Source organism: Ochlerotatus camptorhynchus, unplaced genomic scaffold (genome assembly GCF_037179485.1).
Source record: "Ochlerotatus camptorhynchus isolate MF236.1 unplaced genomic scaffold, CSIRO-AGI_Acam_v1.1 ptg000121l, whole genome shotgun sequence".
In the NCBI taxonomy this organism is placed as follows: domain Eukaryota; kingdom Metazoa; phylum Arthropoda; class Insecta; order Diptera; family Culicidae; genus Ochlerotatus; species Ochlerotatus camptorhynchus.
The window spans coordinates 211,532-237,185 of NW_027040611.1; the positions used below are offsets into that span (position 1 = coordinate 211,532).

Sequence of the window (25,654 nt, forward strand, 5' to 3'; positions counted from 1 at the left end):
CATTTATTATTACGGAACTATTATTAGTCAACAACGGGTGTTCCAAAATCATATCGACAGTGAGCATTAGACTGATGCAAAATTTGACTTTTTCGTTCCACAGAGCTTAAATGGTTTCGAATCGGGTCCTGATTAGCCTTCCAAAGTTAGAACTCATTTGGTTAGAAAGAGACTTCGCACAAGCCATTTGAAGTTTACATGTAAATTACTATGGGAAATCTCAACTTTTTGTTCATTGCCTTCTAGTCTTCTTCCATATTGAGCTGTGAAACAGTTCGACAGCCATTCTTATAGAAAAAATTTCAGCTACAATTTTGCTGAAAATCTTTTCTATGTAAAACGAGAGAGGAAAAAGTTATTAATTATTTAAGAGATTGGTAAACTTATGACATGATCAAGCAGCTGCTCTGTAGGCAACACTGTATTTTGCAGTGTGACATAGTAGCCATGATTTTTGTGTCCTATTCAACGCCCCACAAACACCAATGTTGCCTGCTGAGCAGTTGATTGAGCATGATCATAAGACATCAGCGCATTGAACCATTCATAACTTTCGATCCTTGCATTTAATCAAAATTTGTTCTATGTAGTACTGTAACAGGTTGTTTTGGCTATCAAATGCAACTGCAAACACACCGAGAAACGTTAATACAAGCGAGTTATTGACAAAAGAGAAAATCGACGATGAGAATCGATCATCGCGTTTACGCTCTTATGCATGCTCACTTGACTGCCAATGATTTTATGGAAAAAATTTGACCATCAAATTTCGCTAATGAACCATGTACAAAATGTTTATTACCTCGAAAAATGACCCTATGCAAAATTTGAGCTCAATCGGACATGATTTAGGGGTGGTGCAAACGCGTTATGCAGGAGATTTTCGAAAGTGAAAAAGTCAAACTTTGACGCGTTTGCACCACCCCTAAATCATGTCCGATTGAGCTCAAATTTTGCATAGAGTCATTTTTCGAGGCAATAAACATTTTGTATATGGTTTGTTAGCGAAATTAAAAATTACCATTTTCGCTGGCAGTCAAATGCTCACTGTCAATTTACCCCTAGGAGCTTCATCAAAGGTGATGCACAAGGAGTGTTAGTTTATTTACTAAAATGAACTATGCCCATTTTGTTATGGCAAGTTTTGCTATAAGAAATACTCCTCGTGTTTAATAGCGAAATTCACATCAAAGGTTGATTAATTGCGTAGGAAATCAGTTTGTACGGCATTTGTGACCAACATACACCTTTCGGTCGTATGAAACAGGTCAAAAACAGTCCAAATTCATCCAAATTTTTTTTTTTGAATTTTTGTATGGTACTATTTTGAACTTTTCGTGAAAATTAAAGGCAAAGAACTCACCAACACTCGGAGACCGTGATCCACCTACCTGTCCTGTCCACCTGTCGACAACTTGACGATTTCAGTAAAATTAGGCATACTCATTATCTATATATATATATATATATAAATGAATTTCTATCTGTCTGTCTGTCTGTCTGTCTGTCTGTCTGTCTGTCTGTCTGTCTGTCTGTCTGTCTGTCTGTCTGTCTGTCTGTCTGTCTGTCTGTCTGTCTGTCTGTCTGTCTGTCTGTCTGTCTGTCTGTCTGTCTGTCTGTCTGTCTGTCTGTCTGTCTGTCTGTCTGTCTGTCTGTCTGTCTGTCTGTCTGTCTGTCTGTCTGTCTGTCTGTCTGTCTGTCTGTCTGTCTGTCTGTCTGTCTGTCTGTCTGTCTGTCTGTCTGTCTGTCTGTCTGTCTGTCTGTCTGTCTGTCTGTCTGTCTGTCTGTCTGTCTGTCTGTCTGTCTGTCTGTCTGTCTGTCTGTCTGTCTGTCTGTCTGTCTGTCTGTCTGTCTGTCTGTCTGTCTGTCTGTCTGTCTGTCTGTCTGTCTGTCTGTCTGTCTGTCTGTCTGTCTGTCTGTCTGTCTGTCTGTCTGTCTGTCTGTCTGTCTGTCTGTCTGTCTGTCTGTCTGTCTGTCTGTCTGTCTGTCTGTCTGTCTGTCTGTCTGTCTGTCTGTCTGTCTGTCTGTCTGTCTGTCTGTCTGTCTGTCTGTCTGTCTGTCTGTCTGTCTGTCTGTCTGTCTGTCTGTCTGTCTGTCTGTCTGTCTGTCTGTCTGTCTGTCTGTCTGTCTGTCTGTCTGTCTGTCTGTCTGTCTGTCTGTCTGTCTGTCTGTCTGTCTGTCTGTCTGTCTGTCTGTCTGTCTGTCTGTCTGTCTGTCTGTCTGTCTGTCTGTCTGTCTGTCTGTCTGTCTGTCTGTCTGTCTGTCTGTCTGTCTGTCTGTCTGTCTGTCTGTCTGTCTGTCTGTCTGTCTGTCTGTCTGTCTGTCTGTCTGTCTGTCTGTCTGTCTGTCTGTCTGTCTGTCTGTCTGTCTGTCTGTCTGTCTGTCTGTCTGTCTGTCTGTCTGTCTGTCTGTCTGTCTGTCTGTCTGTCTGTCTGTCTGTCTGTCTGTCTGTCTGTCTGTCTGTCTGTCTGTCTGTCTGTCTGTCTGTCTGTCTGTCTGTCTGTCTGTCTGTCTGTCTGTCCGTCTGTTTTTTTTTTTTTTTTTTTTTTTTTTTTTTTTTTTTTTTTTTTTTTTTTTTATAGTAAGGTTTAGGAAAGCTTCAAGAAGCCTGGCCTGTAGTGAAGGTGGCACGGTGTGGTATCCACTAGTTGCCTAGTGCAGCTCCACTAAAACCCATTCCTTACTCTCTCCTCTGCCTGGATCCCCCCGGGACCACTGTGAAGCGACTACTTCGGGGGGTGGCTGTGCTCATGCACTTGTCGTATTCTCAGCGCTAGCTGGCGTTGCTAGATCGCTGCTCTTCTCTCCATTTACGCTGCAGCTCTGACATAATCTGTGTGACTGCCCTGCTGACGGCATTCCAAGAGTCCTCCTCTCGACACATTTCATCGACGACATTCTCCACGTTAAGGACGGGCATCTCCGTTCGCACTGCCTCGAACCTTGGACAGTCAAAGACCACATGCTCCGGCGTTTCATCGACGTTGCCACACTCCGGACAGAGGGGTGACGCTGCGTGTCCGAACCGATGCAGGTATTTCCTGAAGCAGCCGTGGCCAGACAGGAACTGCGTTAGGTGGAAATTGACTTCTCCGTGTTTTCTGTTCACCCAGGTCGAAAGAATCGGTATTAGTCTATGTGTCCATCTACCGTTCTCCGTCGTGTTCCACTCCTGTTGCCACTTAGCCAATGACTCCACTCTCACAACTTTCCGTACTCTTCCGGCTTCTCTCTGCCTGTAGCACTCACTGTCCTCCGCCAGGGTGATGCCGATAGGGATCATACCGGCGATAACGCATACTGCTTCCGACGAGATGGTTCTGTACGCACTCACGACTCGCATGGCCATGAGCCGGAACGTACTGCTCAGTTTCCTTTGGTTCTGCTTCGTTTCCAGCGCTGGAACCCAGGCTGGACCTCCATATCTCAGTATCGATGATGACACGCTGGCCAGAAGACGCCTCTTGCTACTGCTGGGACCAGCGTTGTTCGGCATGATTCTAGCTATCGCGTTGATGGCCTTCGAAGCCTTCTCACAGGCATATTCGACGTGGCTGTTGAAGTTTAGCCGGTCATCGATCATCACTCCCAGGTATTTTAACACCCGCTTCGAGGCTATGGTGTGCTCCCCGACGGTGATTTCCGCCCGCTGTACCGCTTTACAGTTACTGACCAATAACACTTCCGTTTTGTGGTGGGCTATTTGCAGCTTCGCTCCTTTCATCCAGTTACCAATCATGTCGATTGCCTCGGTTGACAACACTTCCACCTCTTCCAGCGTCTCGCCTGTTACCGTCAAGACGACGTCGTCCGCAAAGCCAACGATCTCAACTCCTTTGGGCAGTTTCAGCGTTAGCACGCCGTTGTACATCCCGTTCCAGAGCGTTGGACCAAGGATGGAGCCTTGTGGAACTCCCGCTGTGATCCTAATCGATCTCTGTCCCATGTCTGTCTCGTAGACTCGTAGACCAGAACCCGGTTCTGGAAATAACTCCTCAGGATCCTGCACAGGTAGTCAGGGACCCTCATTCTATGCAGTGCTTCGGCGATGGCCTCCCAGCTGGCGCTGTTGAACGCATTCTTGACGTCGATCGTTATGACGGCGCAATATCGATCTCCTCTCCGCTTCTGTTTGGACGCCTTTTCAGCTCTCTCGACCACTGTCCGAATTGCATCCACCGTCGATCTCCCTTTCCGGAATCCGAACTGCCTCTCCGACAATCCGTGCTCACTCTCCGTGTATTTCGTCAGCCTGTTTAGGATGATCCTCTCCAAGAGTTTTCCGAGTGTATCCAGCAGGCATATAGGCCTGTATGATGCTGGATCCCCCGGCGGTTTTCCTGGTTTCGGCAGCAACACTAGCTTCTGTATCTTCCACCTGTCAGGGAAGTGACCCTCGTTCAGGCATTTCTGCAGCACCATCCTGAACATGTCCGGGGATGACTGGATCGCCGCTTTCAACGCTACGTTGGGGATTCCATCCGGACCGGGAGCTTTCTTCACCTTCAATCCTTTCGCCACTACTACGAGCTCCTCGTTGGTGATTTCGACGTTATCTCCCTCTCTTTCTCCGTACGGTGTAGGTGGCCAGGTTGTTGGGTCGTGCTTCGGGAAAAGTCCTTCCACGATGACTTTCAGCTTCTCTGGGCACATTTCAGCGGGCATCGTTGGACCTCTGATCTTCGCCATCACGACTCGGTATGCGTCGCCCCAGGGGTTGGCATCAGCGTCTCGACACAGCTCCTTAAAACAGTTCGACTTGCTCTGCTTAATAACTCGTTTAAAAGCGGCCCTGGCCGCTCGAAACACTTCTCTTCGTTCCTCTCTGTCTGCTTCCGTTCTTGCTCTCTGAACACGTCTTCTGGCTCTGAGACAACTAGCGCGGAGAGTGCTAAGTGCCTCGTTCCACCAGTAGACTGGACGCCGTCTGTTATTTGGCTCCAGTTTCCTCGGCATGGTCGTGTCACATGCTCTCACTAACGTTTCTGTCAGCTCGTCCGCATTTAGATCTACGGGACTCCCGTCCACACGAAGTGCCTCAACGAACAAATCCTTGTCGAAAGCTTTCGTCTTCCACTTTCGGTCACAAGTTCTCGTCCTCCGTACTGCCACAGTATTCCGTTGACCGATGCCATATCGTATCGCCTGATGGTCGCTATGGGTATATCCTTCGCACACTCTCCAATCCATGTTTGCCATCAGCGACGGGCTGCAGAAAGTAACGTCGATAATGGATTCTCGGCCATCTCTGCGAAAAGTGCTGCTGGTGCCTTTATTGGCCAGCATAACTTCCAGTTTTGCCAGAGCTTCCAGCAGACTGTGCCCTCTTGCATTGGAACACCTGCTTCCCCACTCCACTGCCCAAGCATTGAAGTCTCCTCCGATGACTACCGGTCGTCGTCCGACCAGCTCTTCGGTAAGTCCATCAAGCATCTCGTAGAACTTCTCAATCGTCCATCTGGGGGGTGCGTAACAACTACACATGAAGATTCCGTTGATTTTGGCGATGACGAAGCCTTCGTATGAGCTCGCAACCACTTCTTGAATGGGGTATCTGCCCATAACTTGTATAGCTGCCATCCCAGCTCTATCCGCAACCCAGTTACCGTTATCGGGAGGGACTCGATACGGTTCCGCAATGATTGCAACGTCGCACTTTGTTTCTGTTGTCGACTGCCACAACAGTTGCTGAGCAATGTCGCAATGATTGAGGTTTATTTGGGTTACCTCCATTACTGTTGGCCTGCCATCGCCTTTTTGTATGCTAGGCATTTGAAGCCTCCCGTCGTATGATCGTCCTCTTTTTTGCAGAGCATACACCTCGGATGCTTCGTGCAGCCTCTTGCAATATGGCCTTTCTCTCCGCATTTCCTGCACAGATCAGATCTGTCAGGGCCATTGCAGTTCCTCGCCTGGTGACCGAATCCCATGCACTTGAAGCATCGCTCCAATTGCTTGGTAACCCGAGGAGTGGCTTTCAGCGAGCACAATGACCAGCCAACCTGTCTGTCTGTCTGTCTGTCTGTCTGTCTGTCTGTCTGTCTGTCTGTCTGTCTGTCTGTCTGTCTGTCTGTCTGTCTGTCTGTCTGTCTGTCTGTCTGTCTGTCTGTCTGTCTGTCTGTCTGTCTGTCTGTCTGTCTGTCTGTCTGTCTGTCTGTCTGTCTGTCTGTCTGTCTGTCTGTCTGTCTGTCTGTCTGTCTGTCTGTCTGTCTGTCTGTCTGTCTGTCTGTCTGTCTGTCTGTCTGTCTGTCTGTCTGTCTGTCTGTCTGTCTGTCTGTCTGTCTGTCTGTCTGTCTGTCTGTCTGTCTGTCTGTCTGTCTGTCTGTCTGTCTGTCTGTCTGTCTGTCTGTCTGTCTGTCTGTCTGTCTGTCTGTCTGTCTGTCTGTCTGTCTGTCTGTCTGTCTGTCTGTCTGTCTGTCTGTCTGTCTGTCTGACTCTTATAGACTCGGAAACTACTGAACCGATTGGCGTGAAAATTTGTATACAGGGGTTTTTGGGGCCGTGGAAGGTTCTTATGATGGTTCGAGACCCCTCCCCTTTCTGTAAGGGGGGGGGGGCTACCATACAAATGAAACAGAAATTTCTGCATAACTCGAGAACTAATCAAGCAAATGGAACCAAATTAGGCATGTGGTGGCAAGTGTGGGGGTATAAGGAGATAATCATAGGGGGTAGCCCCTTAGATAATAGGGGGGGGGCTACGTACAATATAGCATGATTTTTTTTTTAAATCGGCGCATAAATTCAAGCTAATATTGAATCCCGAGCAAGACCGGGCACACTCAGCTAGTATAATATATAGTTTCATTTGGGACTTGTCACGCTCACAGCTCAAATGCTATGGGTAAGACATTGGTTAAATAATTTTGAAAATTGGTTGTGAAATAATTGAGATGCAGTTGGATGAACGTTTAGGACCGAATGATTCGTGAACCTGATATTCCACGTTAGTATTTTCTTCTTCTACACATTTCAAGCTTATTGCTTATCGCATATTAGCTTTTTGCGTGCTCTCAACTTTGTGTTCTATCTAGATGCACTTCCACAGTTATTAATTGAGAGCTTTCGATGCCTGCATCATTTTTGCATCAGTATTATTGTGTGGCAAGATCAATCATACTCTATTTATTACCCAGGGAAGTAGAGAAATTTTCCAACCCGAAAAATTCCTAGACCGGACTGGGAATTGAAATCAGCCAGCATGGTCTTGTTTTGTAGCTGCGCCTTTACCGACTGAGCTAAGGAAGGCGTTAGTATTTTGCTTCCGGTATATCTTGCGTTATGGATGGAAAAATGAGTCACTAGATTCAAGAATTCGTTGTGAACATGAAAATCAATTCAAGGATGAATAATTATGAAGCAATGCTTAGAAATGAAAGCTGAACTGTGGTAAAAGTTTGTAGGTATCGTAAGTGGGGGTGAAAATAAGCCAAAAAATCAAAATGTGTCGTTCCTTACCTTATAACATACATATTTTAGCAAGAAAAACAAATTTTAAGCATGTTAATATATTCATAAATGATATGATAACGACTAACATGGAAATGGTTGATTGAAATTGATATCTCATTTTACTAAAATTGACTAAAAAAATAGATCAATTAAAAAACCTTAGGGAGGGGTGACATTAGGCCAAAACACAAATTTGGTTAAAATATCTTTAAAAATGCAAATGTTACGTAGCTTTTAGGAGTACACTTGGTTATGGTCACAACGTACTTGGTATATATGACTTGATGTCGCGTGTAACCCTCGTCTATACACATAAAAGTCTGTTCAAATTTTTGATTACCCGTGGACATTTTTAATAACGTGTGACATTTGACTTTACAGTACCATTTAAATAAAACAACTAATTAATATTATCTACAATTTACAAACGGCGCCGGTGGTGTAGTGGTAAGCGTGATTACCTCTCACCCCAGCAGGCCTGGGTTCAATACCAGTCGGCGCCGCCGGGATGTTCTGAGGCATAACATCTCTGATCACGCCTTCCTTCGGATGGGAAGTAAAGCCGTTGGTCCCCGGTTCATAAGTTGATGGGTCGATAGGTAGGGTCCAGGTGTGGGAGCTGCCTTCCTGGCACGTCAGTAGCATTGGTGCTCAGCACGGAAAACAAGATCGACGGAAAAAACAAACCAAAGGAAAAAAAATCTACAATTTACTCCATGAGCTCAAGGAACATATTCTTAACAATTTTCTGTGTTTTCAAGATATCGGCATCAATAAATATTTTTTCAATTTTGGTCCAATGTCACCCCGTTTTACAATATACAATTATATTCGACTGATTTTCAATTCCACAAATGAATAAAATTTCGCAGATTCCATCTCCGTAAGTCTGTATAAATGGATCAATTCCGTAAATCTACGGAAATTCAAGTATAAATTGCATCACTGATTCCCCTACGTATTATAGCCCCGAAATGCATCTTCAGTTGGTGGTGATTCGTTATAGGAGACTATCGTGCCAATTAATCATAATATTTCTCTAATTTTCTTTAATGGTACGTAGTAGATTTTTAACGCGTCAACTGAAGTCCTAGTCGATCCTTTTGCATTAATTTGACCAGAAGTATTTTCTTTGTCATTGAAACAGTTGAATATCAGCGAAAGCATAGGAATCATCCCATCTTCGCATAGGCAAACAAAATAAACGAGTCCAAATCAGCGAAAGCGCATTTCAAACCAAAAAAAAAAACTAATTTTAGCACCATAACCACTGTACAATTCGTCAAAAAATAATTGTTGTCGTTCGATCTCTGTTGTTCCTCAATTATCACATTTGGTGCGACCGAAATGGAAAGGCCAATCCACGATGACGGTTGCAAAAATAGCAGCTACTGAACTCGTACTTCGTCGGCGGTTTCTTTGACGGGCCATCACAACGTTCATTTCAGCACCGATTTACAACATTTTTGGTTTTACATAAGCAAGCTTAGCTCACGCAGACGTCATTCCGTGAATCGGCATGAATGGGCTAAGAAATACCGTGGGATGCGCTAATCTTTTCCAATCCGTTCCGATTTTCATTTTACACTATCGATCCAAACTGTTATCATCAAGCATGCACCATCTGCAATATGATAAGGATTGATATTTTTGGCACGGTTTGTTTTGTTTAACATTCCGTTAATCGATGTGTGTTCCTGATAAGCTGCGTCGCACCGGTTTTACAGCGAATTTGTAAGGTATCGTGTCTGGCATTAATTCATAATCATTTAATGAAGCCTTCTTGGCTTCTGAACTTTCTGACCACAATTTTAAAATCACGAGGGTAGTTCAGCAATCAATCAACGATGATTTACTAGACCTTACTAATCCTATTCCACCGAAATCATCCTAGATCAAACATGGAACCGGTTTCGCTAACACAACCGGTATCCTCGATCACACTTTTGCTTTCAGTAATCAACACCCGCTCGGAGAGATGAGATCTAGCATTTTATTTACGGTTGTAATCAACTTTACGTTTGCCATTGAAGATCCAAGCAGCTGTGGAATATCACGCCAGAACACCCAGAAACCACTGTTCATCAAAGGAGCCACGGTTGGAAGTTCCGGTAGATGGCCGTGGCATGTTTCGATCTGGCACCGTTTATCTTACGCAACTCACCACTATGCTGCTCAGTGATCTCTACGTTCTAATTCTAACAGCCGGTTACTGTGTGTCCAGAGATGGCAACGCACTAAACGAGCGACTTTTCCACGTTCAGCAGAACCTTCTGCTGAATAGTTTCCCTGTTCAGAACAAGGGAGATTTCTTGATAACTTGATTTGAAGGTAAAATAACTTCATTTCATAAAATAAGGGCACTGAAAACTTTTTATTGCGTAAATTCCTTTGAGATGTTGCCTGAAAATTGCACCACACAGGTGCATGAACGGAGAAATTTCAATGAACTTTTTTGGTAAAAAATTGCACCACAGTGGCGCATACAAAAAATTTCTGGTGTTATTTTTTTTTTTCAAGGTGGTTCATGGAGGGTTAAAAGAAGATGGTCAATTTAAGGTTGAAAAAATTCACCTTCGTGGTGGTAAATTGAAAGAAAATCTTTTTATTGAATATTTATGGTGTAAAAACATCATCAAGGGTGTGCATGGAGAGACTAATCAAAATGAATAACTCTGGTGGAAAAATTGAATCACGCTAAAAAATTGGAGGTGCACATTTAACAGAAAATTTCTGGTGGAAAGTTTGCAACACTGTGCTGAATTCAGAAGCAAGGCTTATTCATTTTTCTGGTGCATAATTTGCATCGTTCTAATGAATGCAAGTTTGATTGAAAATTTATGGTGGAAAATTTGAACCATTCCGGTGCATTAAGAAGCAAAGCCTGAAAATTGCGCCACAAAGGTTCATGGTGAAACAAAATTCACTGAAAATTGTTGGTGCACCGTTCTGGTGAATGGAGGAGCAGCTTTATTTAAAATTTTCTGGTGCAAAATTTGCGTCGCTCTGATTAATTAAATGAATGAAAATTTCTGGTCGAAAACTTGCACTGGACTGATAAATGAAGGCACAAACTTTATTGAAAATTTCTGGTGGAAAATCTGCATCGTTCTGGTGAACGGATGGGCAAGATTTTCGGAAAATTTTTGGTCATAAAATTGCATCCGTCTGCTGAATAGAGAAACAAACTTTAATAATAATTTCTGGTGTAAAATTTACACCATTCTGATGATTGGAGGGAAGCTGCTTTACTGAACATTTATGACGAAACATATGAAAATTGTGGCAAGCTTTATTTGGTAGAAAACCTGCGACATTCTGATGAAAACAGAAGGAAGCTATATTGAAAATGTCTGGTGGAAAATTAAACAAGGAAATTTTCACCAATCAGACGGTTGGAGAAGCAATTTTTATTGAACATTAGCGGTGGAAAATTTGCATCGTGTGTCAATTGAAATTTTCTGGAGGCAAGTTTCTATTGAAAATTTCTGGTGTAAGATTTGTAAAAATCTGCTGAATTGAAAATTTCTGATGTAAAAATTGCACAGTTCTGGTGAATGGAGGGGCATTTCTTGTAGAAAAACTACAACGTTTTGGTAAATGGACGGACAACTTAAACTTGACTTCCAGAAGAACCTCAAAGGTATTGAATTCTGAGGACAGTTCCAAAAGAAAAGATTTCTGGAGATGATTCCATGAAAATTCTGCAAATTATTTCTAGTGATTTTGAAAAGAATACAGAGAGAATCAAATTTTGAGTGAAATTTCAGAGGGATGTTGAGGAAAATTTCAAAGGAAATCCGAAGATAATTTCAAGCTCATGCTGGGATTTTTTTTGGAGAATACAAAGGAAATTCTTCTGAAACTCTAAGATTTTCTGAGTAAAAGTCAAAAAGAGTTCTAAAAACAATTCCAGAGGACTTCTGAGAACAATTTCAAAAGAGCCATTGAACCTTGGACGATTGTTGTCTTACTAATAATTCACCTAAGAATCTTCTCTGAAAATTTCAAGTCATTTGTTACCGTGGTTAAAGCTTACAGCTGTTTATGTGCGTTGCAATAAATTCAGGTTTGTCCTTTATATCATCTTTAAAACATGTTGAATGTTCGGCATCATTTTCTGTCACCCCGACTGGCGGTACTTTGGGACAGGGTTGACATGCTCAATCCATCGCACAAGTCGTCATTCCGTTAACAATGCTGTGCCCGAATAGTTTTGTGCGCTTTTGTTTCAATCGATAAATATTTTTTAAACTTTTTTAATGCTCCTTGGCATTTAGTTCAAAATTGAAAATTAAAATTAGAACTACAATTCTCGCTGAAAATGACCTAGTTCAACGTACTCGCAACGATAATAGTGAAGTGTAACTACAACAGCATATAAAGCTTAAAAAACGTACGGCACAAAGTTTCAGAAAGGTAACTGAATAAAAGATGAAATCAATACCTTGAAGAACAATTTTTTCTTTGGTTTATATTTTTAACCTGTAAAAAAGAGCATGATGTAGAACATTATTACAACATGTTTCTATCAAAATATTATTCGGACTGTAATTTTAACTTCCGAGAAATTATAGGGACTCAAAAAACTACCTTTAAATGTAATTCGGGATTTTCAGAGCCAATTCTACTCAGTCAAACATTTTGCTGCTGGTCTTTTCGGACGATCCAAATTGTCCGATTCCGTGAGGATTCAGAAATTGGAAGAAAGCGACCGAGTTGCTGGGCAAAAACAATCGCAGTGATACCTATGTTGGTAGCATAGAAGTGTGGATGAATTTCAAAACCAGGAAGGGTATCGAAGAAGAACTGGACCACAAAAAAATAGCCAAGATTGCTGCTAGAGAGGCAAAGCGGCTACAAACTCGCTATACAGGGTGTTGAAGATGCTAATTCCAAATAACAGACTAAAGTGGTAATTTTTATACGATAGATGGAGGAGATGAAAGTCTAGAGTTGATAGTTCCGTTAGAGTACGGCAGTGTGAAAATTGCATATAGATAGTAGATAGCGAGCTACGACAACTTTTATGGAAGGTACAGATCGGTTTTCATAAAAAAACTATTGTACGCATATGTTCAAATCTCAAAGATTACTGAGTTATTGAACTTTTCTGTTTTGGTCTATGCTTGCCATAAATTGGCCCTAACTCGAAAACTTTGCCCTTTAGCACAAAATTTTTGCCTCCATTGGACAGCTTGGTAAATTTTCTACTTAATAGTGTCATTCCTACTTTAAGTAAGCTATATTTAGAAACATTTTAGGGATAAACGAGTCTAAAACTTGTCTTTTCCTACGGGTTTCCCTTATTATTTAAAAATAAATACGTATTAAAGTGCATTGTTTTGTCCAACCATAAGATGCCTCTCAATGCGTTCTACAACTCTGTCTTTGACACCAATTTTCTATCTTATTTAGTTTTGAAGCAATTTCGTACTAAACACATCATGTTGGGTCGTTAATTAACGGTTGCGTAAACACGAAGTCAACCCCACCGTGCGTTGCTGTTGACGTCTATTTGCAGCGCTCATAGCAGGGAGCAGCCGCACCGCTATTGATCGGAATCAGTAGCTCTTCGTGAGTAGCTGTGGGCCATATATGTCAAGCGCGTCATACTAAAAAGTATAAACAGAGAGAACCGCGCTCACATTCCTATTCCTACACAAAACAAAAGCTCCTGCTGCTGTTAACAAAGAAGATTTACTATATAAGACCACGTAGTCCTACGTCACCATTTTCTTCCGTAATTTGTATTTCGTCGATTTTGTTTTCCGTGCTGAGCACCAATGCTACCAACACCAGGAAGGCAGCTCCTGGACCCTACCTATCGACCCATAAACTCATGAACCGGGGACTAACGCCTTTACTTCCCTACTTAAGGGTCCTGTGCACCACCAGTGGTGCAAAGGGTCAACGTGAAAGACTTCCATCCTGGGCGGCTGCTCGCTTTTGCCTTGACCTAGGCCCAGGTCAGATTCCTATCGACTTGCTTAATTTCCTTATTGAGGCTCCGCTGCCATGAGCCCCTGGGTCTGCCTCTGCTGCGATGTCCTGCGCTAGCTTGCAGATTTCGTTTCCGCCCCGTCGAAGTGTGTGGCCGACCCACCTCCACTTTCGCTCTCGAATTACTGTTGCTATCGGCTTCTGATGACATCGACAATGGAGCTCGGCATTCGAGATCCAGTTGTGAGGCCACCAGGCACGAATTATATACCGCAGGCATCGGTTGATGAAGACCTGCAGCTTCTGAGTGTTCTCCGCTGATACAGACCACGTATCGCTGGCGTATAACAATACAGATTTCACGTTCGGGTTGAACATTCGGACTTATCTGGTTTGATCTCCATACGTTTCGTAAACTCGCAAAGGCAGCCCTAGCCTTCTTGATTCGTGCACCTATGTCGCTCTTGGTCCCGCCGTCTGACGCTATTTGGCTGCCAAGATATTGGAAACTTTCGACCTTCTCCACTGTTTGCCCCACTACCGTAAAGTTGGAAGGGTTGCCCGTGTTGACATCCAACGATTTGGTCTTGTTGACATTGATAGTGAGACCCACCGCAGAGGAGCGTTCGCCTAGGTCATTGAGCTTACTCTATATATAATACGCGCCGTTGTGCTAGTACGATGAGGAACAGTAGCGGTGATAGTATACATCCTTGTCTCACACCAGCGACTACTCGGATAGGGTCAGACAAGGCTCCGTTATGCAGAACTCTGCACGTGAAAGCCTGATACTGCGCTTCGATGAGGTTGACGATTTTATCCGGGACTCCCTTGCTTCTCAAGGCGCCCCACAGATTCTCGTGATTGAGTCGGTCGGAAGCATTTTCGTAGTCAATGAATACCAAATAAAGGGACTCTTGGAATTCATTGACCTGCTCCAGGATGATACCGAACGTGACAATATGGTCCACACAAGATCATCAGAATCCTGCCTGCTACCGCCAGAGAGTCGCGTCGATCTTCTCCTGTATCCGATTCAGGATAACTGTGCACAGAACTTTGAGAACAATACACAGTAACATAATGCCTCGCCAATTGTCGCACACAATCAGATCCCCCTTCTTTGGGACCTTCACTAAGATGCCCTGCATCCAGTCGGCCGGAAAAGTCGCAGTGTCCCAGATATTACAGAATAGTTGATGCAACATTTGTGCGGATAGCATGGGGTCAGCTTTGAGCATCTCTGCTGATATGCGATCGACCCCTGGAGCCTTGTTGGATTTCATGCATCGGATAGATGCTTCAATCTCCTGCAGTGATGGGGCCTCGGAATTGACGCGAGTGATGCGCCACACCCTAGGCGGATCATGCCGAGATGTTGATGACTGGTTGGCCGTCGAAACTTGAAGAAGTTGTTCGAAGTGAACAAACCAGCGTTTCAGCTGGTCAGTGGGGTCGGTAAGCAATTGTCCAGTCGTGTCCTTCACTGGCATCCTCGGGTTCATCCTTGCTCCACTCAGGCGTCGTGAGATATCGTAGAGGAGGCGTTTATCGCCAGTGTTTTCGGCTTTATCCCCTTCGTCGGCCAGAGAGTTCACCCACGCTCGCTTGTCCCGTCTGCAAGAGCGCTTGACTTCCTTTTCTAGAGCCGAGTACCGTTGACGGGCTTCGTTCTTGGCTTCTCTGATTCTCGCCCGCTCTATCGCGGCTTTTGCTTCTCTACGCTCCTCAGTCTTCCGCCAGGTTTCATCTGTTCATCTGTTCTCGCTTGTTTCTATAAAGGCATTCTTGATAGCCGTCCATTGTTCTTCTACTCTGCCACCATCTGGAACGTCCGCAGCTCGAGTCTCAAGTTCTTCAACAAAAGACCTTTTTACCGCTGGATCTTCAAGTCGGCGTGTGTTGAACCGCCGCCCGAGTCTCTCCTCCCGTCGCTGGATCCGCGCCATTTTGCCGATTAGAAGGTGATGGTCAGACGCGATGTCGGCGCTGCGTTTATTCTGGACATCAAGAAGGCTCCATCTCCATTTTCGGCTGATGCAGATGTGGTCGATCTGATTTTCGGTATGTCCATCACGAGAAACCCACATGACTTTGTGCACTGGCCGATGGGGGAAGAGCGAGCCCCCGATCACCATGTCGTTATTGCCACAAAATTCTACAAACAGCTCACCGTTCTCACTCATTTCGCCGAGACCATGGCGTCCCATGACACGCTCATAGTCCGAGTTGTAGGAGCCGATCTTCGCATTGAAGTCGCCAGTGTATATCTTGATGTCACCCTTTGGAACCTTATCCACGATGGCATTCAGTTGACTGTAAAAATTCTCCTTGTCCTGTAGCTCGACAGCATCGGTTGGCGCATAAATTGGATTATGGTAAGGTTACGAACCCGTGATCTAAATCTGGCAACGATTATCCTCTCATTAACAGGCTCCCACTTGATGAGCGCAGCACTTGCCTGGACGCTAAGTTGGAGACCAACTCCACGATGGCGGGGAGCGTTTTCACCTCGAATACCAGAGTATAGTAGTACCTGCCCGACGGCAGTTTGTCTTCTCCAAAGTTTGACCAACGAACTTCACTCAGTCCCACGATTTCTAGCTTCATGCGTCACGCCTCGTTGGCGAGTTGTGCCAGTTTACCCTGCTGGGCTAACGTCAATACATTCCTTGATCCAATTCGTGTCCGTTGTTTTGCGCTAAAAGTCGTTGCCGTTAAATCAGTTCGATGTCTTTCTCTGTTGGTTTCGGTAACAATTGTAATGGCTTCAGAGACAGTAGGTGGTTGGCCTAAGGTCTCCTATCCGCTGTGATGGGGCTGCCATCTTAAGTGTAGCTTCCGGGGAAGAGCATTTCTTATTCAGCCGCTGGATGCCAGTCAGACGCTGTTTGAGCCGCACTTCCATGGTGAACAGACGCTCCGGTTGGCGAAGCATTTCCTCTATCACCGTGCTATGGTTACCGCGCCAGTGTTTGCGTCGCACCTCCTCACTCTGCTATTGTCGGATTGACAAGATTGCCCAGGCTACGCCAACCAGCTGTGTCCATGTTTCAGCTGGCAGTCTTTTGTGATCATATGACTCGTGGAGGCGTGAGGTAGGAACTTGTGAGGACCGGAGCTAGGTATATTGCTCCTTCCAGATTGTCACTCACCATTTTGTAGCCTTTACTTCCCGTGATACCTATTCCCGGGAAGGCTGTGTTGATCAGAGATGTTATGCCTTAGAACATCCAGGCGGCGCCGACTAGGATTGAACCCAGGCTTGCTGGGGTGAGAGGTAATCAAGCTTACCACTACAACACCGGCGCCGCTTCGGTGATGGCTGAACTGATTTGAGTGCAATTTTCTTTTCGTAGAATTGTATTGAATTTTATTGTAAACAGGCATTTGCTTCCGGAGATAATAAAATCACTGAATTCCACATAATTGACAGGTTTCATGCGTCAATTACATACTTTACAACCTCTTTTTGTAACTAACAAGTGCAAAATATCCTCATAACATCTAATGATCAGTCCTGAGTAATAAGTTAGAATTTGAGAGAAAGCTTTTTGTATTCTTGATTGAATACCGAGTTGAATTTTATCGGTGACCTATGCCATATTTTTTGACATGAAGAGAAAAAGGAAGACTATTAATATTTACATCATGCACAGTTAACCTAATCTACGTTGACGTTGTATCATACCATTTAAAATGATTGAATGAAATGAAGCACACCAATGTTAGCAAAAGTGATCATAGAAGCTGCAGTTCTGCCTTATAATAGACAGGATCGAAAATCCCCGGACATCAGAGCAAAAGATTAAGCAGGCTCTGTTGTATGTTCACTTGTTGTGGAAGGTATGTCTTGGCTCGATCAGGAATTCCCCGAGCGTAGATTGAGTTAATTCAATCCCTCTTAAGTTGGGTTTAGACTAGGCAAGTCATTTGATCAAGTCAGTTGAATTCAACTGACTTGAACGCGAATTGAACGTGTAAACCATGCCATTCAATTGACTTGATCAACTCACTTGAGTTGAAAAAAGTTGGACCAGGCTCAACTTTTCAAGCCAATTGAATTCAACTGAGTTGATCAAGAGACTTGCCTAGTCTAAACCCAGCTTTATGTTTACGTTTTCTTTCTCGCTCTGTCCCACAATGTTGTCCTCGGTAGAACGGCACACGATGGTGCCGGTGATGACCCCGTGGTCTCGTCGCTTATCGCACACGGCAGGGGAATTCCCTAAAAAGTCGTCGGCTCTGTACGTGAGCGCTGCTGAGATGAACGATCATTTCCAGTTGTGCTTTTGGCTTGGTAGGAAGGTTTTTTTTTACGTTTAAATTATTCTGTGTGGTGTTGAATAATGCGGAGAGCTGTCTTGCTGGGATTTCTGTGGTAAATTATTGCAAGTGCCTTGCATCGAATGGAAAGCATTTGAAGAATTGTTGGTATTTGCAGGACAGCATCCATTGTGGGATTGCTTTCGGCGAGTGCTGTGATCAACTGCTTGGATGGCAATACGTGTAACCATGTGAGAGTGATTGTTCAAAACCCCCAGGATGTTAATGAAGTGGCGCAGAAACATCCGGGGGCTCTAGTGATTGATTTACACGGAAATTTGTTGGACGAGTACCAGCATCCACTGGCAGAACAATGGCTAAAGCTTAACCTGTCGTATAATTTGATGACGCAAGATATGTTTTGGAACATTTCAAACAGTCACCTTGAAGTTGTCGATCTAACCTACAATCAATTGAGAACAGTTTCTGTACCACCGTCGGTAACTGATTTCATAGCGGAACGAAACCATCTCTATGATATTACAATTAGATCGCAAAGTAGACTTCAAAGATTGATACTACCTAAAAATCAATTTGACTCACTTAATAAATTCACCAATTTGCCAAATTTGCAAGAATTGGATCTTTCTTGCAATGATCTCAGCGAGTTAAAGGTCGACCAACTATCGACGTCGCTTCGTTCATTGAAACTGGCAAGAAACCACATTCACATCATTTCTGGATATAAATCCCTCCAATCGCTGGAGTATCTTGACTTATCGCATAATATTCTCACAACGTTCTCTGAGTCACGCGTCGTTTTTCCTAGCGTAAGAAATTTATATCTGCAGAATAACAAAATAGTTATGTGGATGAATGTGGTCAATATTAACAATCAACTTAAGGAGGTTAACCTACTTGACAACGATTGGGACTGCAAAAATCTAGAGCAAGTTTTGAAAAAAATGAAGCCAAAGACAATCCAAGGGCCACGTTCAAGAGATATAAACTGTCGTCAGGAACATGATTTTATTTGCTGCACGTCAAGTGAAGCTCCATACGCCGATCGATTGATCAAGTACCGAAAACAAGAATTCAAGGCCCTTCAGGAAGGCACCGCTCAACGGGAAGGAGGAAATTACTCGTGCAGTAAATATGAACCGAATCCTTGTGATGGTGACGACAACCTTGTATACAAGGTGGCTGGATCGGCCGTGGAAGATGCGAAAAGTCTAGCGGAAAGTAGTCTTAAAGAGCTACAACAACTGTTAAACCAGGAGAATAAAATCGTAGCCAAACTCGACCAGAATGTTACCAGCTTCAAAGCGGAAAGTCATCAGCTAAGTGCAGTGCATTCGGATCTAGTTACATATATAGCGCGTCAGTATTCAGAGGCCTTACCGGAGAAGGAACAATCGCTGAAGGGAAAACCGAAAGAAGAAGTTGGGAAACTGCAGCAACTTTTCAGTTATTATGAAAGTGAAAACGAAAAATTAAAGCTACAGATCACCAATGAGGAACGTGACAATCAAGACAAGTTGAACGAAATCAATACCCTGGATACCGAGATGGAAGATTTAAACTATCAAAAGGATCGATTGACGGAAGAATTGGCTAATCGCAATGCCACTGTGAATGGTTACAAGGCTAGAATTGAAGTTCTGCAGAAACAACTTCAATGAATGCAACGTGCTAGACACAGTAAACTTGGTTGAAAATAAAAAGCTCGTCCCGCGATGTTATGTGTATCATTGCACCGAGGTGTACCGAAAGGCTTTACATATCACTTGAAAACAGAAGGAAAATGTCTGTGTTTGTGTGCGTGCGTGTGTGTATGTGTGTGGGTTTGTTTTCTTATTGCACAGCAAAAAATAAACTTTAATATAACATCCAAGAGGATACACTTCAATTATGTCGAAAATCTCATGTTATTTTTATGTTTAAAAAAAAAAAACAAATGCTTTTAGCAACGTTATGTCAGTTCATGCTTTGTATTAGTGATAATTTTATACTTTTTTGGCAAGTAATATAACACCATATTTTTGACACGATTGAAGTGCATCCACATTGATGTGATATCAACATTACTTTTTTGCTGTGTAAGGTTTACGAAAGCTTCAAAAAACTTGGCCTGTAGTGAAATTGGCACGGTCTGGTATCTTCAACTCCGACCTAGGCGCCTAATACATAGGTGACACGGTAAGAAGAAGTGTTAGTTTGTTTACTAAAATGAAATATCCCCATTTTGTTATGGCAAGTTTTGCTATAAGAAATGCTCCTCGTGTTTATTAGGGAAATTCACATCAAAGGTTGATTAATTGAGTAGGGAATCAGTTTGGCAAGGCATTTGTGACCAGCATACACCTTCCGGTAGTATGAAACAGGTCAAAAACTGTCCAAATCCGTCTATAAAAATTTCGGTTTTGAATTTCTGTATGGCAAAATAGTGAACTTTTCGTGAACATTAACGGCAAAGAACTCACCAACACTGGAAAACCGTGAGTTCTTGCCCACCTGTCATAAAAACATCTCGAACTCCAACAGTATTTGAGCGTCTGCCCTGCTGACGGCCTTCCAAGTGCCCTCCTCTCGACACATTTCATCGACGACATTCTCAAATATATTATATTAACAATATGCTCCACTCTTTCGCTTAGCTGGCGAACCGAATTTTTAGCGATAAAAGCACCTCTGTGGCCAAAAAAGGCTACCAATGTATTTGTTTATCGTCACGAGGGGTAAACCAAATGAAAATTTGTTCAATATTTCAAATGAATGTACTTCAGCATTTTATTTTATTTGATGACAACAGTGACATGCCAGATAAATTTTAAAGCAATATACACAATAGACTGATGACATTTTCGCTCCACAATGCTCAAACGGTTCCAAATCGGGTCCTGATTAGTTTCCCAAAATTTGAACTCATTCAATAAGAAACTGACTTGGCACAAACAAAACTAGGCTTATGTCACAAAATCGTTCTACTTAAAAAAAAATGATAACTGAGCTCGTAGCAAATTTTCTCAGCTACAACTTTGTCCAGAACCACTTTTCAATATAATGTAAGCATCAAAAGTTATCAATAATTCAAGCCACTAATGTCTTATGATTATGCTCAATCAACTGTTCAGCAAGCAACATTGGTGTTTCTGGTTTCTGGTTTCTGGTTTCTGGTTTCTAGAGCACAAAAATTATGGCTACTATGTCACACTGCAAGATACAGTGTTGCTCACAAAACAGCTGCTTGATCATGCCATAAGATTATCAATCTCTTAAACAATTAATAACTATTTTATTTGACGTTTGGCTCAACAACTATATTCTGCTAAGTTGAAGCTGAGAAAATTTTCCATAATTATAGTTTTTGAATTTTTGAACAGTGCAATATGGAAAAAGGTAAGAAGACAATGAACAAAAAGTTTGGATTTCCTATAGTAATTTCCATATAAACTTCAAAAGGTTTGTGCCAAGTCAGTTTCTTATCAAATGAGTTCAAATTGTGGGAGACTAATCAGGACCCGATTTGGAACCGTTTGAGCACTGTGGAGCGAAAATGTCAAAATTTGCATCAGTCTAATACACAATGTAATTAATGAAAATAATTTGACTCTTACTTTTGTAATAAGTGCTATATTCGCACCCTTCGATTGTAATTGATTGATTGTTGCTGACCTTTTTCAACGCTAGATGGTGCATGAAGCAATATTTTGTGGGTCGCCATTGCAACATTTGGAAAAGGCATGAATGGATCATATTGTTAATATGATATATTTGACATTCTCCACGTTAATGACGGGCATCTACCTTCGCACTGCCACGAACCTTGGACAGTCGAAGACCATATGCTCCGGCGTTTTGTCCACGTTGCCACACTCCGGACAGAGAAGTGACGCTGCGTGTCAGAACTGATGCAGGTATTTCCTGAAGCAGCCGTGGCCTGACAAAAAATGCGATAGGTGGAAGTTGATTTCTCCGTGTTTTCTGTTAACCCAGGTCGAAAGAATTGGTATTAGTCTATGCCCATCTACAGTTCTCCGCCGTGTTCCACTTAGCATTGGGCGATCTTGGGGCAAGAATCGATCTTTGTGAATCGATTTATTATTGTTTTTTTTGAAAATAATCGATTCACCGATTTAATCAATCATTTTGAGTCGATTTTTTTGAATTGATTTTTGAATCCATTCATTTTTCAAAATGGCACAAAAATGTTTCAAATAATACGAATCATAGGAAAGTTGGTGCAAATTAAGCCAAGTTCAGCCTAGAGTTTACATAAGCTATCTTGTTATGACATTTCACCTATAATAGTCATTTAGTGTGATGATTGATATCCTTTAGAAATAAATTGTGTACTACGTACGCAGTAAATGTTGTGATTGTAACATACAGCACTGCTGGTCATTAAAATAGGTTCAGGTAAAATAAATATGAAATTTTTACTCATTCAACTTCATTTGATTCGACTTTACAGTTTAGCATTTGAAAGTGTAATAAAAATTAAGTAGCTGCACGTGAATACTCAAAGTTAAAACATTAAATGACTCACTCATTTGAATTAAATATAAAATATGCCTGGTCAGTGAAATAGGTGTATTGCATAAAACTATAGTATAGAAAGCTTGAAAATAATCGTAAAAGTTTTATTAGACTAATGACGCTTAGTAACCGCTGTGCCCTCCATTGTTAAGTAGAACCTAGTTCAATCTTCTTGTCATTGACTCAACCAAGCACTGACAATTTTCCTTTGGTATAGCATACCACTTTTTTTGAATTGTGGTCCATAATTGATCCTTATTTGAAAATGCTTGACCAGATAACTTTCTTTTAAGCTTTTTCCATAAATTTTCGATGGGGTTGATGTCAGAAAGATTAACATATGAAACAAAACGATTAGATGCTCGGAGTGTAAAAGCAGATACACTACCGATCATAAGTTTAAGGACACCCTCAAAAAGCCATGCAAATATGTTTTGTTTAATGATGTCTCATTTTACGTTCAATTTTCGATCTCCAAAGGTTATTTGAATGGTATGAATTGTATGAATGGTATAGCATAAGTGTTCTACTGCTACTTTTATTTCAAAATTTGGCCAACCCAATTCTGAGAAAATCATACACGATTCTTCAGAGTAAATTTTGAAAAATATTGTAACTTCACCCTAGAACAATTTGCCTACGAGGAAAATTCCATTCAATATCTTTCAAATGATAGAAAGAGAACGAAAACATGACAGAGATATGAACATACCAAATTTTTAAAACATGACAAATTTGTTATGTTCATATCTCTGTCATGTGGGGGTGTCCTTAAACTTAGAGTGTAAGTACTTAATTCAGATATCCCAAAACTCATCCGAGAGGGATCCCAAGAAAGCTAATTGAGCCATGCGTTTTGCATTGCGCCGATATCGATTCTGTGTGGTTCCACCAGTTTGAAGGAATAGCTTCTCTGACCATTGTTGTCATTCTTGATAAATAGTCTCGAGCATGGGGATATACACTACGGTGTTTCTACCATGCTCAAAAATGAAGTGAATGTAGATGTAGATTAATAACTTTCTTTACCGTTTCGTCAAGAACATCCCACAGGCCTCCGGTTGATTGCATCTACGTTCCGATTCAAATTGTTCGAATCTTCGTCGATATCACTATTCTCGCCGTTGTCATCATCACATTAAACATGAATGATGATGGTATTGTTTATTGACAAAATCGAACAATATTTAAAGTACATAACCGGTTCGGTCAAGGGTTGTTTGGGGGTGGTCTTGTTTTGATCCCGAGTCGTTTTGTTAGTCACTAGAAATAACCCAGGTTGCTTGGTTATCCATTTGTATGCCTCTTTTCACACCTACTCGTGGTTTCACAAAATCGCCATTTCAAATTCTGAAAAGTGACAAGTTTCAATGCAAGTATTTCGGTTAAGGGTCAAGTGGGGGCGGTCTGATTCCTTCACCATTTCATTGCATTTTCTTATACTTTCAATTGCTCAAAAAATGGCCTGCTCGTTTTTGCCCGTTTAGAAGTTATTGGTATTGAAATTTGGGTAATTTTCAACCAAAAAATGTAACAAACTTTTCAATTATTAATGATAGCAAATTGCAGTATTCTGAAAAGATATGTAATTTGCTATTTCTAACATCTTTGTAGAATATGCCAAACATGTAGAAATATTATAGAAAAAATTACATATACAAAACTGATTTTAACGATGTCTCCACAATATAACCTTCATATCTCAGCAGTTATAAGAGCTAGAAAGTTATAGTCTTGAGCAAAGTTGTTCACAGTAATGTTTCCTACAGCTTTGCCTAGCACAATTATTTTGTATCTTATCATATTAAAAAAATAAATTTTGCATCTCACTTTTAGGTGGATTAATCTTTAATTTTCTTTTACCATAAGAAGGAGTGTTGTAACCCGTGACACTTCTCCTTTACTCAACCATTTCAGCGTTAATAAAAAAGCGCGTGTTTTGATACTTCAGTATGTTGTAGTATGGCGTACAAAGTAGTGTTTTTGTTGAGTTGTGCTGTGAAAATAAATTAATAATTTCGTGTGAAATAGTGGCGTGTGCCGCGAAAGGATTATTCCAACGCGTGCCCGTGGTGTTTTTCTAACAGGATAAGTAGAGGAAAGGTTGCCTAGCAACTAGTTTTTGTTTAATTTTGTATTTTCCCCCCGGCGCGCTATTGATTTGTATAGTGAGCTGTGGCGGTAAAATTTTATTTTGTGTTCTCCTCCCCTGTATATGTCTGCTGCTAACAGTGTTAGCGTTTAATTTGGTAGAATGGATATGTGTAATGTATGCGAGCAGTCTATTGCTATGAGTGGGCTCCCAGTTACGTGTGTAGGTCCGTGCAATGGAACGTTCCATTTCGCTTGTGCGGCACTCACTAAGACTGCGGCCAGGCTTATAGCAGATAATGCAAATATTCTGTTCAAGTGTGATAGTTGTCTATCAGATCAGAGTTGTGACGAGCAGAATGATCTGATCTCGCGCGTCAAAAGGATAGAGGAAGAGATGAAGAAGGTTTTTCAACTCTCGGACTCGATCACTGGCATGCGAGATCACATTGCTGCTCAGGTGGACATCGCGGTTAAAAGCGGGATGGCAGATATTAGAATAAATGTAAATGGTCTTGAAAATTTGATTTGTGAGAAATTGGATAATATGAAAAGTTCATTTTTTAAAATTGATGCGGAAAACCAATTAGCTGTAAAGAATGATCCGTGCAGTTCATCTAGGACGATTCAGTCGGAATCGGACAAAAATACCAGACGCAAAAAACGTAAATTAGTAATTAGTAATAGTGATCATGATGATGATGTTGTTTTTCAAGAAAATGCGAGTTTTGCGGATGTTGTAAAAAGACATAGTCGTATTAGTCAAAGTAAAACTAATAGTAACAGTAATAGTAAAAGTAACAAACCAGAAAATCGTAAGACTCGTCCAGTCATTGTGATTAAACCGAAAGAGTCCAAACAACCTTGCGAAGATACTCGTAAGTTTTTTAAAACACAGTTGGATCCAAAAACACACAAAATCAGTAATTTTAGGAATGGTAAAGATGGCTCCATTATTGTTGAGTGTGCAACAGGAGCAAACGTAAGTGATGTGAAAAATGGTATTGAAAGCAATCTGGGTGAAAAATATAGTGCTGTTGTTCCCACTTCGGTGCCAAGATTGAAAATAGTGGGCATGAGCGATCAGTTTTCCTCCGATGTCTTTATTGACTACTTAAAAAGCCAAAATGAAGACATCGCTATTAATGATGTAAAAGTAGTGAACATGTTTGAAAATCCACGCTTCACTTATAACAAGTTTAGTGTTGTAATTGAAGTCGATGTCGATACTTATAAATGTTTGTTATGTGCGAAAAAAGTAAATGTAGGGTTTGATCGGTGCTCGATAGTTCCCGCGATTAATGTGTTGAGATGCTTCAAATGTGGAGAATTTGGGCACAAGAGCATGGATTGCAAAAATTGT

General features: G+C 41.9%; 1 protein-coding gene across 1 annotated transcript; it reads left to right on the top strand.

The window, feature by feature from the left end:
• The first annotated feature begins 17,667 nt into the window (after positions 1 to 17,667).
• Positions 17,668 to 19,398, top strand: LOC135699869 (uncharacterized). Its single transcript, XM_065220226.1, has 2 exons — positions 17,668 to 17,776; positions 17,840 to 19,398. Exons 1-2 carry the CDS (start codon positions 17,745 to 17,747, stop codon positions 19,341 to 19,343), a joined length of 1,536 nt encoding a protein of 511 aa, XP_065076298.1. The 5' UTR covers positions 17,668 to 17,744; the 3' UTR covers positions 19,344 to 19,398.
• Positions 19,399 to 25,654: the final 6,256 nt, after the last annotated feature.